The following is a 17,329-nucleotide window of genomic DNA, read 5'->3' on the forward strand; positions in this document are numbered from 1 at the left end:
CCAAAAAACAAAAAAACTTTATTTGACAAAAGACAAAACCAAAGTTATTTACAGTAGTTTTTTGCTCAAATAATCCAACGGGATAACTGTGCTTCCAGGGTTACCTCAGAACCGAACCAAGCAGAGGCTGCCCTGCCCCCAGCCTCCCCGTCTTGTACAAGGGGGGAGTGCCAACCAGAATTCAGCAGCATGGCTCCCTGACCCCTCACCACCCTCCACTGCTCAGTGCACTGTGGGAGGGAAAGTCCCACCCCAGCCCAACGCACTTCCACAGTCCCCTGCTGCAAGTGTCCTGCAACAGTGACACCAGACCTGGGCTCAGAGACACGGGTGGGGTGCAAGAGGCCGGGCAAGCAGCAGCTTCAACTGATCTTGAAGCTGCCATGATCATTCTTCCCCAGCTGGGCCTCAGGAGGGTGAGGGTCCCTGATCCCCCCCGGGGCATGGCAGGAGAGGGCACAGAGAGGGGAGGAGGCAGAAGAGAGCCTAGAAAACCTGCCCACTAAAAGAGAGCAAAGCCCCCTCTCTTAAATAACCAATCCCCACTCCCACAGCAATGGGTGGGCCAAGCCACTCAGAAGTTGGGGAGCCTCCCTGAAGTCTTCAGGGATCATCCCGGAAAGCACAGAACACATGTTGCTGCCTTTCTCCCAGCCAAGCCCACCCAAGTCAGCCAATACCCAGGAACTCTCCCCCTGTGCCCAACATGGCAACTTCAGGAAACTACAGGCTGAGGATCCTGACCTGTCTTTTGGCCCAGTAACAATGTTATTCAGAACAAAAATATTTCAGCTAATAACCTAGGATTAGTGTTTCTTAGGATATACTAGAAAGGTGGGGTATATTGCTGTTGAATGCTATCAGCAATGAAACAGCAGAAAAAAAAAAAGCGGGGCGGGAGGAGAATAAGACTAACTGTGTGATCCGTTTCACTGTGAAGTTCAGGGCAGGGATTTCTGCAACTCCAATTTAAAGAGAGGTGGAACAGAAAGACACTCACAGCGAACAGGCTTCGTGACCGATTCCCAGCCCCAGCCTCCTCCCGGGGCAGTTCCACAGGCAGCTGGGGGCACTATTCCATGTTTCCTCCAGGCACAGTTTCCGGCCACCATCATGGGAAAAGCTGCCCGTCTGGATCAGCTAAAAGGCCTTCCTGACCACTAGATGGCTCACTTCTCTCCAAGTAGGAGCAACAGGGAGCTTCTGACATTCTGGCCCCACTAAGCCAAGTTCCTAGAAGGAATTCAGAACTCAGGCTGCGGGGTGAAGCTTTCAAAGATAAAGAAGGGGAAAACATGAAAGAGAAAAAAACACCACCCCACTGCTCAGCCTAGCTTACCTCCCCCTCCCCTCCCCCACAATACAGTAAAAACAACCACCAACCAACCAGAAAAACACCTCTCTCTATCATCCTTCTCTGCTCTGCACCTAGAAGGTTTGGTCAGATTTCTGTTGGACCCTCTCTCTGGCTGTGGCTTTATCCCCTTCTCCCTTCTGTGCATGATGCAGAAAAGTCAAAGCCCATAAAAGTTTTTTCTGCCTTTTTTTTTTTTTTTTTTTTTGGTAAACCAAACCAACAATAAAACAACCATTTGGAATTTTGCAGAGATTTAGCTGGTCCCCCAAATGAAAATACTCCTTCCTTGTAAAACAATCACCAGTTGCAGTGGTGGATTACTCTCAGTTCATCAGACTCCATCAAGCAATGCACTCTCATTCCCCACACCTGGGCTAACTACTCCTGTTAATGCAAACCACAGCAAAGAGGGAAAAATAAACACAAAGTTTAGCAAAAACCTAAACATTCAACCGGAGTCGGTTCTGTTACATCTGCTGGGCTCCTCTTTTCTTCTGTTCACACTTATGAACCTGGAATGTCCACACTTAACAAAAAGAGGCCCTGTCAGGGGCAACTGGGACCCAGCACAGGTGTGAGTGAACTTGGCAGGTTTCCTGTGCCCAGCCCAGGAAAGCAGGTGGGAACAAAGGGGCCCCGGGGATTCTCTGCAGCAGCAGCACCATGCCTGTCTCCAGTCTCTTGGTCTCATCACTGAGGAGGCCTGGAGAAACGGCAGAGTCAGCAGAGGAGAGGTCCCATCACAGTGCAGTGACACCAGCGGGCGTCTTCCTGCTGAAGACCTCTGGACAGAGGAGATGATCCCGATGTTTGGCAGTGATCCAAAGAAAACCCTCTGTAGGAAGGGGAACCAAAACGGAAACCCAGGACAGCTGGCTCGAGCCTCGAGCACCCCTGTTGGCAGATGCCTACTTGGGGTTTTCAGAGACGAAAGAAATGGGAGTGCGCAGCAATGGGGGTGACGGGTCCTGCTGCTTCTGGAGCTCCATCTCAGCTGCCCTCTGGAGCGCCACCTCCACCAGCAGCTGGAAGCTGCTGAAGTCCTCCTTGTCCTGCTCCGGGGGTGTGGGCGGTGGTGTGTTGAAGAGTCCACCCGTGGGGCTTCCAGCTTCAGCCCTGGTCAGCAGGGTGAGTGTGCTACCAGGGGTCACCAGGGGCTTGGGGGGCTCCAGCTCGCCTTGTGGGAAGGTGGCTGCCGGCTTGTCTCCCTGGCCTGAGTGGAGCGGCATGGAGCACACGGACAAGGAGAGCACATTGGTGGGGGCCGGCACAGACACAGCCAGCACCGAGGGGCTGCCGCCTCGGGGGAGGGCCACATCAGAGGCCTTGCCCCCGCGGCGGGAAATGGTGTACTGGTTGGGGTCTTTGCCGTCCTTCCGAAGCATGTCTGGGAGAAGCCGCCGCCGGGCGTTGATGAACCAGTTACAAATCTGGAATGAGAATGAGTGTGAGAGACTGTGATCAGTTTACTCTCTCAGAACCGGCTGCAAAGCACCTGCGTTCCTGGCCCCAGAAACACAGCAGCAAACGATTCAGGCACAATCGCAGCCCTCAGAGAGATTTATGTTGGGCAGAGAGAGTTAAAGAAGAAATCATGTAAATGAAAATAAACTGCAACTGTGATCCAGCCAATGAAGGGAAGGTACGTCGGTGCTGTTGGACACAGTAATGGGAAGACCCAATCCAGTCTTCGTGGACTCGGGGTAGTATTCTCTGAGGAAACGGCTTGCAAATTGAGATCTGAAGGGTAAGCAGTAGGTTAGGTGGGAGGCCAGAGGGGAGAAGAGCATTCGATTGAGAAGGATCAACACCTGAAAAGTGCCTATGAGGAGCTCAGAGAAGGAAGTCCTGTCTGGATGGAGCTCAGAGTGGTAACTAGAGGTTACCTCTCATGGTGGGGATTTGGTTCTTTACTCTAAGGACGATGGGGAGCCGCAGGAGGGTTTTAGGCAAAGGATGCTAAAAATGCTATGTGGAGAACCGAGTGGAAGCAGAGTGCAAGGTTAGTAGTTCAAGTTAGGTTAAGGGAGGTGATGAGAAGATGACAAACGTCTGATCTGTCTGGGAGACTGGAAATGACAGGACCTGGTGCCCAGTTGGATATGGGTGTTTGAGAGGAGAGGGGGTGGGGCCAAGGGTCATTCACTCCTAAGATTCTAGAATAGAGTCTTGCTGTATGCCAGGGAAAGAGCCACAAAGACACTAAGGGACTCTCAGGTAGAAGAAAAGTTATTGTTTCCAAGCAAAACCAAGGTCAGTGGTTGAATGTGCATTCAACCAACATCCTTAAATCCTTTTTTCCTACATGCTGCTGAGAAAGCTACCATTAACCGTGACCCCATTCCTGTCCAGCTGATTGTCCAATCCTCTTGGGCCTATGCCTGAGGCATAACATTTCTTACTGTTAAGTGGTCTGCTGCAAAACCAAGGCATATCTAGCACCCATCCTATATTTGTCTGGACCCTTTATAGTAGCCTCCAGATTCACAGCTCTCCAATCCAGCCTCGTCACTGGTTGTCACTCATTTTCTAAAATGCAGTACTGTTATTCCTGTTCTAGAAAACTGCCATTTGTCTCCTACTGCCTATAGGAACAACTCCAGACTCTTGGGCCTGGGTGTTAAAAGCCTCCCCTGGGGCTTCCCTGGTGGCACAGTGGTTAAGAATCCGCCTGCCAATGCAGGAGACACAGGTTCGAGCCCTGGCCCGGGAAGATCCCACATGCCGTGGAGCAATTAAGCCCATGTGCCACAACTACTGAGCCTGCACTCTAGAGCCCACGAGCCACAACTACTGAGCCCACGTGCCACAACTACTGAAGCCCGTGTGCCTAGAGCCCGTGCTCCACAACAAGAGAAGCCACTGCAATGAGAAGCCCGCGCACTGCAAGGAAGAGTAGCCCCCACTCGCCGCAACTAGAGAAAGCCCGCATGCAGCAACGAAGACCCAACACAGCCAAAAATAAATAAATAAATAAATAAATAAAAAAAAAGCCTCCCCTGTTCATAGCCTATCTTTCCAGCCCTTGTATTCTCCTTTTAAAAAAAAAAAAAATTTTTATTTATTTTTGGCTGCGTTGGGTCTTCGTTGCTGTGCGTGGGCTTTTCATTGCAGTGGCTTCTCGTTGCGGAACATGGGCTCTAGGCGCGTGGGCTTCAGTACTTGTGGGCTCAGTAGTTGTGGCTTATATGCTCTAAAGCGCAGGCTCAGTAGTTGCAGAGCACGGGCTTAATTGCTCCGCAGCATGTGGGATCTTCCCGGACCAGGGCTTGAACCCATGTCGCCCTGCACTGGCAGGTGGATTCTTAACCACTGTGCCACCAGGGAAGTCCCTATATTCTTCTTCATGTGAAATTGCTCACCAGCCCTCATTGAGGCCCTGTGCTTTAAAAAAAAAAAACAAAAACAAAACTCCATGCCTTTTGCACATCACATTCCCTCCTTCTGGAACACCCTCTTCTCTACCTGGAGAATGCCTACTATTCTAAGTCTTGGCTGATCTAAGATATTAGAGATTGGGCTGAGGCAGAGGAAATGGTTTCAAAACACATCTCTCCTCACCTACAGCTGCTGTAGGGCCTGGCAGTTTCTTTTCATACTTGAATGAATGACACCATGAGGGTAGATAACTGTTCAGGAAGAGTGTGAATAGTTTCTGCACACCCCAGAGGAGATGGCACCTAATCATGGCATCATTACTGATCAGCTAAAAGATCAGCCGCTTACACCCTCTTTCCTTTCATTTACTCCTAACAGCCTGGAGATGTGACAAGACCAATCCTTTAACAAGCTCACCTGGGCATTATTTAAAAAGTTATGGATTAGACTAGAGAACAGTTTCTTAGCTGCATGGCTGGTGTAAGCTCATAAATACAAAACCCGTTCTTCCCTAAATAGGCAAATACAACCCCTTATCATTTTTTCCATGTCTTTCTCCCTCTTGCCCTCCACTGGAGGAGCTGCCACAGGCGGAAAGTTGCCTAATCACTTTCTTGCTAACACAAAAGTAGCTGGAGAGAAGAAACAGAAACTGTGGGAGTGTGTTGGTGATGAGGCCTGGCTGTGGCATGGCATGCCTCCACACATCTCGGCATCTTTCTGGGAGCCTTTCTTGAGAAGCGTTTACCAATAGCTGCCGTTTACTAAGCACTGTACATCTACGCAATTTTCTTCCAACAGTTTTATCAGCCCTATGAGTTTGATCAGCTCCCATTTTACTGATGAACATATATAAAGCTGAGCCTGGAGAAGTCAGGCAGGATTCTACCTCTAGCCAAGGATCCCCAAGCCTGGACCTTTGGATCTGGAGGAACGAGAACCCCTACTCTCTGAATCTTTCTCTCAGGCTACCACAGGACCCCAGAGCCCAGCTTATTTTACTCACTGGAATGGTCAAGTTAGAACTTCTCACCTTCCTGTTGCTCTCCCTTTCAAGGCTTTGTGCTAACTCAAATAATATTTATTGATGCTTGCTATGTGCCAGGCCAGTTCTCGGTGCTGGGGATGCGTCTGTGAATTAGACAGATACGCACTCTGCCTTGTGGAGCTTATGGTCCATCTAGTTATGGAGACTGGCAATAAACGAACATCACTATAGCAACAGGAAGTGCCAGGAAGGAAACAGACAGGAATAAAAAGGTAGTATATAAAGATAAGAGAGACCTCCGTAGATAAGGGGTCTGGGAAGGCTGAGACCTAACAGATAAGAAAGAGCCAGCCACACAGAAAGCTGAGGGAAGAGTGTTCTAGACAGAGGGAACAGCAAATGTCAAGGTCCTGAGGCAGGAAAGGGTTTGGTTTAAGGAACAGACAGAAGCAGGCCGGGCTGATCCCACGAGGCCAGAACACCACGGTTAACCACCAAAGGGGCCTGAACAGTGGCCTAAGCTAGTTTTCACACTGTACGTCCTTCTCCTGGTCCTGTCTTTTCTCTCCTCTTAGTTCATCAACAGAAACTTACAGAGCATGTAGCAGTAGGGGAAGAAATGACAGGAACCCCTCCCCCACACCTCTCCTGTGCTGAGATGCCAGGAACTGTGTGGGCTGCGGCAATGCCTAACATTCCTCTAATGGGTGACTGGATCAAAGGCCCCACTCTCCTCAGGGCTCCCATACCAGTTTCTACCCCTGCCTATCACCTTCCTTAGCTGACACCTGGGCAAGGCCTTGAGTACCACTACCCAGCCAAACGGATGGCCACCTATGACAAGAGCGGGCGCCTGGAGTTGGCACGGCTCCTTGCCCAGCAGCCTGCGGCTGTACCTGTTCCACAGGTGACCCAAGGATAGCACCAGGCTCCAGGTCCTGTCAGGCTGGGAAAGCTCATGGGCAGGGCAGAGTCAGAGCCTTCCTGTGGCTTCTCTCCCTTTCCATTCCAGCCTGGAAGGACCCTGCCTCTGGGGTTCTCATTTACCCCGCTTTACCTCTCTGGTCCTCTCAGTACAACTGAGTGTGTGTGCACGCGCGCACACACACACACACACACACACACACACACACACACACGACAGCAGGCATCAGCTGACACTTTTTGAGCTGCTCACTCCAATCTTGGCTGGAGTTGCAAGGGAGCCCCAAGGGAGAAGTAAGACTGAACAGCTGAGTGGACGAAGGAACTAAGGATCTTTGACACTAGGTATCACGCCAACCATCTCACTTGCATTATGTTTAATCTGCATGAAAGCCTGGACGGTAGTAAGCAGTGTCCCCAAAGTACTACAGAGAGACCTGGAACTCAGAGATGAGAGAACCTGCCCAAAGTCACACAGCCTCCGAGTGCAGAGCTGGGATTCAAACTCAGGTCTCCTGCTGCTGTTCTCATTCTGGTCTGCTGTCTTACCAACAGAGGAACAAAATGGATAGCTGCAAGGCATCACCATAATCCTAAAAGCAGACTCTTGCTGAACACAAAACATATCAGGTGCTGTTCTGAACATTTCCCATCTAACTAACTCATTTAATCTTCAACAGCCTATGAGACAGGTTCTGTGATGATCTCCATTTTATTTGAACCACTGAAGAAACAGAGGCCCTGATCAGAGAGATTTAGTAACTTGCTCAAGGTCACAAGGGCAAAGGCTAGGATGTGATCCAGACAGCCTGATTCCAGGCAACTACCACTGTCAGGTGAAGATAAAAGACGGAGGAGAGGGCTTCCCTGGTGGCGCAGTGGTTAAGAATCTGTCTGCCAATGCAGGGGACACAGGTTCAAGCCCTGGTCCGGGAAGATCCCACATGCTGCGGAGCAACTAAGCCACAGTTGTGTGCCACAACTACTGAGCCTGCGCTCTAGAGCCTGCGAGCCACAACTACTGAAGCCTGCTTGCCTAGAGCCCGTGCTCTGCAACAAGAGAAGCCATTGCAGTGAGAAGCCCGTGCACGGCAACGAAGAGTAGCCCCTGCTCTCCGCCACTAGAGAAAGCCCGCACGCAGCAACGGAGACCCAACGCAGCCAAAAATAAATATAAATAAAATAAATTAAAAAAAAAAAAAAAAAGATGGAGGAGAGTCAGCCTGAGGCCTTTTCTCCTTGCTCAGATGCTTTCATCTCTCCATCCTGCAGCTGCCTCCTTGGCTACCTGCGCTACAGGAGACCACTACACCTCTCCAGCTCAGCCCAGGATGCAGGGGAAACGTGACCTGGGTCAAGAGGAGTAGGGACCAGTGCTTTTGTTGAGAGCAGTCTTGGGGAGGGGAGCCTGGCATTTACTAGCAGATGCGTGGGCACTTAGCCTCTAGCTGCACCTACCATTTTGGCTTCTAATTCTGAGAACAGCAGAAAAACACCCCCCCCCCCCCCAATGTGCTCACCCTGGTCCACAGAAAACTTGGCAGCCTACTTACTGTCTGTTTTGTCTTCTCATCCGATAGAAATGCACAGCTGAGGGCAGCCGGGCAAGGGCACAAGGCCCGAGTGCACCACCAGTGCCAGCTGTGATAATGGGCTCTGTGGATTTTCTGTAGCCCCTTCCAGCAGCCTGACCCACACCTAAGTCAGGAAAAAAGCATGTGACTTGCCCCAATTCAAGGTCCTTGGGGAGGGGGTAGGAGAATGCCAAGGTGAATTCTGTGATTGATACGGCAAAACACAGGCTGGGTGCCTGAAAGCCTGTCTCTACCATAAAACAGGGCCCTATCTGAAAGCCTGCTGCCCTGTCAGTATTTTCTTTTTTTTAAATCAGTGGCTGAGATGAAGGACACGGGAGGAATCACTATGGCAAATGGGAGTGGGAGGGGCACTAGGGAGCAGATAAAGGCCACCAGGACCAGAGCAGGGCTTTTGAAGGCGACACAAGTGCTTTAATTGTAATGTCTTTTCAACTGTGAGAGACAGAAGCAAAAGAGGGGAGAGAGTGAGGGCATGGAGAGACCTTTCCCAAACATCATGGTCCCTCAATCTGTGTTGTGACCACCTGTATGCAGGTGCTCCTAAAGGCTGCTGGCTGTATTAGAATAACCTTGAGGGTGATTTTAAAAAACTGCTACTTCTCATCTGCTTTATAGATGGGGGGCAGGGGAGAGGGGTGGGTGGAATCAGGACTGTGTTTTTAAACAAGCTCCCCAGAGTCCTGCCACCCAAACTTAGGAACCAATGGTTTAACCCACTGGTTTAACTTGTCCTTGTGGGCCAAACCCTTTATTTAAGCAAAAAAGCTTACACAAAAGCTCAAAAAATATACAACTGAAAGGCCTTAAGGTGGGGAGACAGTGGTTACCAGGAGGAAGAATCGGGAGGCAGCTATCTTTGGAGCCAGAGTAAGGAGAGCAGCTTCGAGAGATAAAAGTTCACTGAGGGCAGGGCCAAGCCACCCCCTCACCACACAGCAGGCCACTACAGCTTCTGCACCAGGCTCCTTTCTTGCCCAGTACAAGTACCAGAGGGACTGCTGCCCCTCACCTCCCCAATCCTTCAAGTCTGTCAGGATTCCATTCATATACAGCTTCCGGAGAAGCCTTGCCTACCAGGGCAGCTCAGCTGACACACACGGGTAATTAAGTACACTGAATTCTCAGTCCTTTCAATGTCTTCCCTCCCCCAGGGGGGACAGTGCCGGTTCTACTGTTGTGTTCCCAGCACACAGCACTGGGTCTGGCACAGAGCACACCCCCAATCAATATTACACAGAGAAGGAATGGGCACGAACCCTCCCCGCCACGCTTACCTCCCCTGCCCAACTGGCAGCCCCTTAGAACAGAAACCACAGCAATAAAGTGGGCTTACAGGGTGTCACTGGGACCTGTGAAAATCCTTCACAAATGACTTTTTGGTTTTACCCTCCCAACTGCCTAGCCCAGGGCAAGTACCAGCTAACCAGTTAGTTAAATAACTCATTGACTTGCTAATGAGATTGCTCCTGGGCCGGTTAAAGGAGACAATCAAAAGGGAGGTCCCCAGGGAGAGAGAAAACAAACTTGGCAAAATGTTGATGCTTGCTGGAGCCAGGTGATTGGTGCCAGGGGTGCGTTATGATATTCTCTTACTTTTGCGGTTATCTGCAAACGTTCCTAATAAACAATGGAAATTTTAAAAATTAAATACAGGAAAAAGAGATGCCTCCAGGGACTGACTTAAACCAGCTTTTCCAGATTGAGGAGCCACTACGTTTCCTTTATTTCTGAGGTCCTGCCTATTGACATTTCCAACACTTTTTTTTTTTTTTTAATTTTGGGCCCGCTGCGCGGCTTGCGGGATCTTAGTTCCACGACCAGGGATTGAACCCAGGGCCCTCGGCGGTGAAAGCTCAGGGTCCTAACCACTGGACCACCAGGGAATTCCCTCTAGCACTTTTACCTTCATTTTGTCACTTCAACAATTATTTACTGAGCACCTACCAGATACCTGGCATTGAGCTAACACTGAGGATGTAGTGATAAATAAGTCTAGGCCTCTGGAGTTTAGTGTGTTCTAAAAAGCCATCAGTCAAGTCCAAATGCTGACCCAGTCCCGGTGCTGTGGCAACACAGAGCTCCTCTAGGGGTCAGGAGTCTCCCTAGTCAGGGGTGGGAGCAAAGTGGTGTGGGGTATCTATCAGTGTGGCAGGAATATGGGGGGCCAGGGATGAGTCCCGCTACACAGATTGGGAAAGATGATGTCGTCAATAGGTTGGCAGGAGCCACTGAAGGGTTTTAAGTAGGGGAGTGACACGTGATCAGACGATGATAGGTTGGACTAGGGAAGGAAAGAAGCTATATTCCGGAAATATTTAAGGGGTAAACGTGTAGGAATTGGTGAGACCAAAGGAGCTGAGAAAGGGCTATCAAGGGGAACCCCTTAGAAAGGGAAGGACCCAGCTTGGAGAAGTTACCTGTTATCAGTCAGGAAATCTGGGGTGCCTGTGAGACCTTCAAGCACGGATGTATGGCTGGCGCTGCTTGGGACTCATGGTACAGTTTCCATCAAGGAGTACTAGATGGTCCCCACTGCTCCTTTTTTTTTGGCCACACTGCGTAGCAGGTGGGATCTTAGTTCCCTGACCAGACCAGGGATCAAACCCATGCGGAGTCCTAACCACTGGACCACCAGGGAAGTCCCCCCACTGCTCCTTAACTCTCAGCATGCCTCTAGAACAGGGTGGCCACCTGTGGAACCCCTCCCACCAGGGGATGTCAGGATCCAGCTGGCCCTTCCTCAGAAGTCTCCAGCAGCTAATCCTGAAATGGATTAGCTGTAGCCCCAGACCTACATTTCTGTAAGTGGGATCTGGGGATATGCCGTCCTAGGGGCCCACTAGTTCCCCACAAGAATGTTTTGGTTTTGTGTTTCCAATTTGATCACAAGTAGGAGTGCCGTGGCCTCTGGCAACCCAGGTTTGCTCAACTCCGGAGCCAGTGCCTCTGTCATACTACACATCGTAGTGCAGTCAACGAAACACCATCCACCGTTTGTTATTAATGCAGTTAGATGGAATCTCATTCGTTTTACATCTATTTACTTTGGAAAACTGTTTGGTTATTTCACAGTTGTGTATAAGAAGAAAAGCAGAGGTTTTTTTACCCAGTTTTATGTTTGTACATGCTTAAGTGACGTGATAAAAATTATTCAAGTCTACATTGTGAGGGAAGCAAGTCCGTGAAAAAGATTTTCTTTAAGAGGAATCAGTACATTATTCAGACTTGAGAAACAGTGTTCCTGATAAAAGGCAATTTCAATACAGTGTGGAAGTGGTTTGGTCGCACAGGTAAGAGGCACACTGGAATATACAGCTGGGGGAATCAGAGAATGCTTTCATGAGAAAATGCTTAAACAGAGTGAGCCAGGCTCAGAGAGGTCAAGAAACCAAGGGAGAAGGCCCGGAGGCCTGGGGGTTCAGGGGCCCCAGAGACAGGAAGAACTAGGCTGCAGGCAGGAAGACTAACAAAGAGGCTATCTAGGTAATCCTGGCTCTTAGGCACCAAGACTTTGGCCTGTGCTCTTCTGCATCCTGTGAGTTCAAGTCCACTTCTTCTGGGAGGCCTTCTGAGGCTCCAGCCCTGCTCAGAAGCCCTGCCCTGAGTCTCTGCTGCCATCTGCCCCAGCGGTGATCACTTTTTGCAAACATCAGTGGCCAGGTCTTCCCCTGCTTTCCCATCCCAGACTAGACACTCCCTAGGGTAGGAATGTGTCTGGATCCTCTCTGGGATCCCAACCCTGCCCCGCATAGAGCTGGCCATAGTGCAGCGCTTGTCGGTAAACTTGTGAGGTTCTAGGAACTGCTAGGCGAGACCTATGACCTAGGAGAGATGAGGATGAAAGGGAGAGAAGAAGTGCCCACCCTGTGCCAAACACCTCACAGTGGGCCTTGAATTCTTCTCAGTCCCGCCCCCCAACCCTTACCCTTACGTGCTAGGAAAGTGCTACTATCAGCCCCCTTTTTCAGGTGAGGAAACACGAAGCTCAGAGAGGAGGCAGTGACTTGGCCAAAGTCCAGGCTTTCTCTTGTGGAGAAGATGGGATCCGAGTCAGGGTCAGTAGCTCTAGAGCCTTTCTCACAGACAGACTCCGATCAGCCACTGCCCAGCGAGTATAAAGTCAGGTGACAGGATTTCTGAGGGCCGAATACTCACCATGAGGCTTCATGGAAGAGGGACGCAGCTGGAAGAGGTGGGGGGTTCGGAGTAGGGTAAGGGAAAGAGAGACGGCGCCAGGGATCGGAGTAGCGGGCCAGGAAAGAACAGAGGTGGAAGGGAAGGCAGCAGGGGGTGGGGTGGGAGGCGTGGGGCGCCAGCGGGGCAGAGGGTGGGCCTTTGCTAGGCTGGGGGCCTGTTCTGTGTCTCCCAGGCAGGTGAGCGCCCAACTGGAGGCAAGGCAGCGGTAGTCCTGGGGGTCTCACCTCAGCACCAGGAAAACAGAACAAAAACACCTGTAGGTCAGCAACTGGGGCAATTCAAAGGGGGTAATACCTCTCACTCTGACCAGAAGTGGATAACATGACCTTCTGAGCATGTTCACATTCGTGGTTCACAGAGCACTTTCACATCCAGTTCTGAATCTATTCCTCCCAACGGTTCAGTCAGGCAGTCTAATCCCACTTTATAGATGGGAAATCAAGATGTGGTTTACAACTCCTGCGTGGCAGAATGGGGTTTTGACCCCAGAACCTCTGACTTCTGCCCTTTCCTTAACCGTGATTCCAACTCATTTTTAACCACTCTGCAGATCACCAGCTGCCCCGTGAAACCAAACTGCCATCCAAGTACCAATCTGGGGCTAAAGGCCAAATCCCAGACGCTCAATGCCCTCTCACCCTCTCCCAGTTCCAGTGTTAATGACGACACCTAGACATTAATAACAATTCCTTGCCTCTTCATAACGCTCCAAAATCTAAATCTAGCTGCAATGACTTCATGCAATTGTCTTCCCTTGAGGCAGAGAGGGTGGGTATTCTCATCTAACCTACGAAGAAACTGAGGCCCAGAGAGGGGAAGTGACCAGCCCAACGCCACACAGTTGAGTCAGTGACAGGGCTGGGACAGGACCAGAATCCAGGTCTCTTGCTACCCTCTCCTTACCTGCAGCACCGACAGGTTGGTCTGTCCAGAAAGGCTCAGCTTCTCCTGCTCTGAGGGGTAGGCATTGTAGCGGTGCAGGTACAGCCAGTCCCGCAGGATCTTCACCGACTCCTTGGGCAGGTTCCCTCTGCGCTTCCTCTTGCCTGCCAGGGAGAGGAGGCCTTCATCCTCACCCAGGTCACTGTCTGACATGGTGTCTAGGGGCTACGCTGGACCTCAGGCAAGCCTAAAACAGGTGACAAAGGGGAGGGGGACATTATTACCATGCGGTGCCTCTGACCCTTTTCCTAGTCTTCCAGCACATCATTACTAAAGCCTAGGACACCAGAAAAGGGGTAATCGAAATTCAAAGTCTCAGGCCATACCAAAGCCTGGGCAAGGTAGAAGGAAGGGTCCAAAATGCCTCTATTTCATCAGGCCGGTAGATAACTACTGAAATAAATGGCAGATCATTAATAAGCAGAACCAGACTAGAAGTAATTACAGCTACCACTGAGGCCTGTTTCCCATGCTCTGTACTGAGCATTTCACCTTTATTATCTCATTCAGTCCTCACAAATGCCCTTGTAAGGGAGACACTAATATCATCATCATTTTACAGATGAGAAAAACCAAGGCCCAGAGAGATTCAGAAAGTCACCCAAGATACTCTGGCTGTTAAACAGTTACCATGTGACCCAGTAATTCCACTCCTAAGGTAGCTAAGCTATGAAGAGAAATGAAAACCCACGTCCACACAAAACCTTGTACAAAAATGTTTATAGTAACATTATTCATAATAGTCAAAGGTGGAAGCAACCCAAGTGTCCTCCAGCAGATGAATGGTTAAACAAAATGTGGCCTATCCATAATACTGTAGAATATTATTCAGCCATAAAAAGGAAGTTCTGATGCATGCTACAATATGGATGAACCTTGCAAGTATTATGCTAAGTGAAAGAAGCAAGTCACAAAAAACACATACTATATGATTCCGTTTTTATGAAATGTCCAGAATGGGCTGGAGGGGATAGAAGAGTGATAACTAAAGGGTATGAAGTTTCTTTTCCAGGTGATAAAAATGTTCTAAAATTGATTGTGGTGATGGTTGCATAATTGTGAATATACTAAAAAAAACACTGGTTTGCTTTAAAAGAGTAAGTTGTATGGTATGTGAATTATATCTCAATAAAGCTGTTATATAAAAAAAAAAAATCTCACCTCCAGGATATGGTATGGAAGTAGGGTTTAGACCCAGATAGCTTGCCCCGTCCTCCACCCCCATCCCATCTTGCTTCCAGGGTCTCCCAGGACCCAGTGAGGAGTCTGGAAACCCTATCAATCTCCACAGTCCTACAGCAATCCATGTAATATTTACTGTGTACCTACTGTGTATACCCTGCGGAGATGCTGAGTTATCCCTACTGGTTATCTCTCATTCTCCTTTGTCATCTAGCCCCTGGCCTGGTCCCAGAATCAGTGCCTCAAAAATCCAGATAAATAAGCAAGGCTGGGCTCTAGTTCCTCCAACTTGGCCGTGTGACCTTGGGCAAGCATCCTTCCCTCTCTGGGCTTGAGCCTCCTCTTCATCTGTTAATTGAAGGAAGGTGTTTCCCTAGACAATCCAACTCAGTTGTTTATCCCCCTGACAAACTTCTTGTTCGAACACGCAAAAGAGATATACATTTTAAAACCAAAAGTTCCAGGACAAGCTGATGCCAGAATCTCAAGGCCCCTCCCTCCTCAGCCTTTTAACAGCTCCCTAGCAGGCTGGGCCAACAGACTCTGGCATCTCCCAGGTTTTGTTTCCTCGACTTGGGCCTGAGCCCAGATATCCGGGCTGGCTAGGCCAGGCTTTCGAGGGAAGGGTCTACCCTCCCAGCCGGGCCACCTGGAGGTGAGACAGGCATTGGTTAGAGGTGCCACTCCTCAGAGAGCAGCAACTGCGGGCTGCTTTCTGAGGTCAGGTTTCTGAGGTTTAGCTGGCCAGGGCAGTTGGGATATGAGCTCAGGCAGGGATGCAGCCCTGGCAGGCTGTAAGAAGTTTACTCAAGGTTATCTGTACAGATTCCACCCTGGCTGCCAGTCAAGTCCCAGTCTGCAGGGTTCCAGTGGGTGGCGTATGGAGGTGACCCCCTCAGTCTACACAGACCTCTCTACCGCAGTGTCCTGCACCCCAGCCATGATATTCACCGACAAATACAGCAGACACAGTTTACAAATCCCAATCCAGGAGGCTTCCCACACACACACCCCACGCTCCCACCCAGCCTCACGCCAGGCAACTCTCTAAGAGCACTCAGATAACTGGCACCAACCCATCGCTCAGCCCCTGGAACCCCCAGGACTTTCACCAACAAATACTGCAGACACACAGTTTACAAATCCCACGTCTAGCACGAACAACTGGTACCACGCAACCAATTCCTGGATATACGCCCACCCACGATCTCTCAGACTGGGACAACTCCCGACGACATCATACTAAGGGTCAGTTCTTACCCTAACTGGCCTGTGGTAGCACCCTCTCGACATAACACCCAGGGCACCCTCCTACACACTCCACGACGCTGACCTGCAACCACTCCCGCGCCAACTTTCTGACAACTTCCCCAGCTCGGCCCGACACTCCCCCGGGCCGAGCACTCACGCTGCATTCCCAGCAGTTCACACAAAGCGCGCAGCCTCCCCCGCGGCCCAGACCCGAGTCGGAGCACATGGCTCCCGGGGCGGTGGGGAATCGGCCTGCGCTCGGGGCGCCTGCACCCCTCAGCCCCCCACCCCGCGTCAGACTCGGCGCTTCTGTTCCCCCGCGGGCCTGCAATCCGGGTGGGGCGGGGGCTCTGGAAGAAAGAAAACTCACGTGTCTGTCCCGGGGCAGGAAAAAGTTTGGTTCCCACCCCCTTCCCCCGCCGCTCGGCGCTCCTGACTCTTCGGGGCGCGGGGCTGGCCGAGCCTGCGCGCTCGGCTTTGTGCTCCGAACTCGGCCCGGAGGGGGAGGGGAGGGGGCTGGGCTCCCACCTCCGCACCGCCCCCCCCAATCCTGCGCCCAGACTCCATGTTGGCCGCCCCCTGCCCCGGAGACTGCGCGCTTCGCCCGCGGGAGGCTCGGCTCAGGCTCGGCCTGCCCGAGGGACCCGGCGCACACAAACTTTCTTCGGGTCGCCGGCCCCACGCGCCCCGCTTCCTTGGCCCGCCTGGGAGTGACAGATGCCTCCGAGACAGACTTTCCTTTGTTCCAAAGGAAAAGGGAACTCGCGCGGGCTCCCCGGCCCCCCCCAGCTCCGAGACCTTCCGGCTGCCCCCACCCGCAGCTGTCACTCTCGGGGGGCCCCTCCCCGGCTCGGCCGCGGCGGGGGGTAGGGGGGCTACCGGCGGTTAGCAACGTGCACTTTTGAAACCAAACAAACCCGCCCCCCGCGCGCTCACCCCGGCCCAGGGCAGGGGCGGCCCTCTACCGGGGTGGGCTCCTAGGGAGTTGGGTCCCCCAAAAGGGCCGCGAGCGAACTTTCTCCGGGGGGGTGGAACAGCCCCCCCCCTACCGGTCCCAGTCAGCACACCGCAGTCGGGACTCAGAAACACACCCGAGGTCACCCATCCACAATCGCACGCGCTTAGACGACGCCCCCTCCCCCGCCCGACCGAGAAAAAGAAACTTTCCAAGTTGTCCGCGCGCCCCCCGCCCCCATCTGCCCCCCTCCTGCGCCCCGCACTGACTTTTCCCAGCAGCTTTTCCGTCCACGCGGCCTAGGGGTCGGTCCCGGGCGTCCCGGCAGGGGGCGGGAGGCGCCGGGGGAGCGCGCCGCGTACCTGCCGGGCCTGACACTCGGCCTGACAGCTCGCGGCTGGAAAGCACCTCGCGGCCTGACGTCAGATCCCCTCTCCTCCCCTCCGCGCTCTCCTCGCCCTCCCCCACCCGCCCGGAGGGAGAAAACAAACTTTGTGAGGAGCGCGGCGAGCGACGCCCACCCCCCGCGGGGCGGGCCAGCGGCTGGGGGCTTCGCC

At 51.9% G+C, this 17,329-nt stretch overlaps 1 protein-coding gene across 6 annotated transcripts; it reads right to left on the reverse strand.

Moving 5' to 3' along the window:
- TGIF2 (TGFB induced factor homeobox 2) lies at positions 1-17,329 on the reverse strand. Of its 6 annotated transcripts, none has more exons than XM_036825025.1 (3): positions 17,264-17,329; positions 13,346-13,571; positions 1-2,787 (listed from the first exon to the last, which is right to left on the reverse strand). In XM_036825025.1, the coding sequence occupies exons 2-3, from the start codon at positions 13,535-13,537 to the stop codon at positions 2,266-2,268; spliced, it is 714 nt and encodes a 237-aa protein (XP_036680920.1). In that variant the 5' UTR covers positions 13,538-13,571; positions 17,264-17,329; the 3' UTR covers positions 1-2,265. The 6 variants fall into 6 exon arrangements, with proteins under 6 accessions (XP_036680920.1, XP_036680917.1, XP_036680921.1 ...); XM_036825022.1 differs by lacking the exon at positions 17,264-17,329 and adding an exon at positions 17,042-17,193; XM_036825026.1 differs by lacking the exon at positions 17,264-17,329 and adding an exon at positions 17,135-17,187.

This window comes from Balaenoptera musculus, chromosome 15 (assembly GCF_009873245.2).
Source record: "Balaenoptera musculus isolate JJ_BM4_2016_0621 chromosome 15, mBalMus1.pri.v3, whole genome shotgun sequence".
NCBI classification, from domain to species: Eukaryota; Metazoa; Chordata; class Mammalia; order Artiodactyla; family Balaenopteridae; genus Balaenoptera; species Balaenoptera musculus.

Coding starts and splice junctions, on each gene's coding strand:
- TGIF2 (XM_036825025.1), bottom strand. CDS start 13,537: ATGTCAGACAGTGACCTGGGTGAGGATGAAGGCCTCCTCTCCCTGGCA. Junction 2,788..13,345: donor CCAACCTGTCGGTGCTGCAG/GTAAGGAGAGGG, acceptor TTCTCATTCCAG/ATTTGTAACTGGTTCATCAA.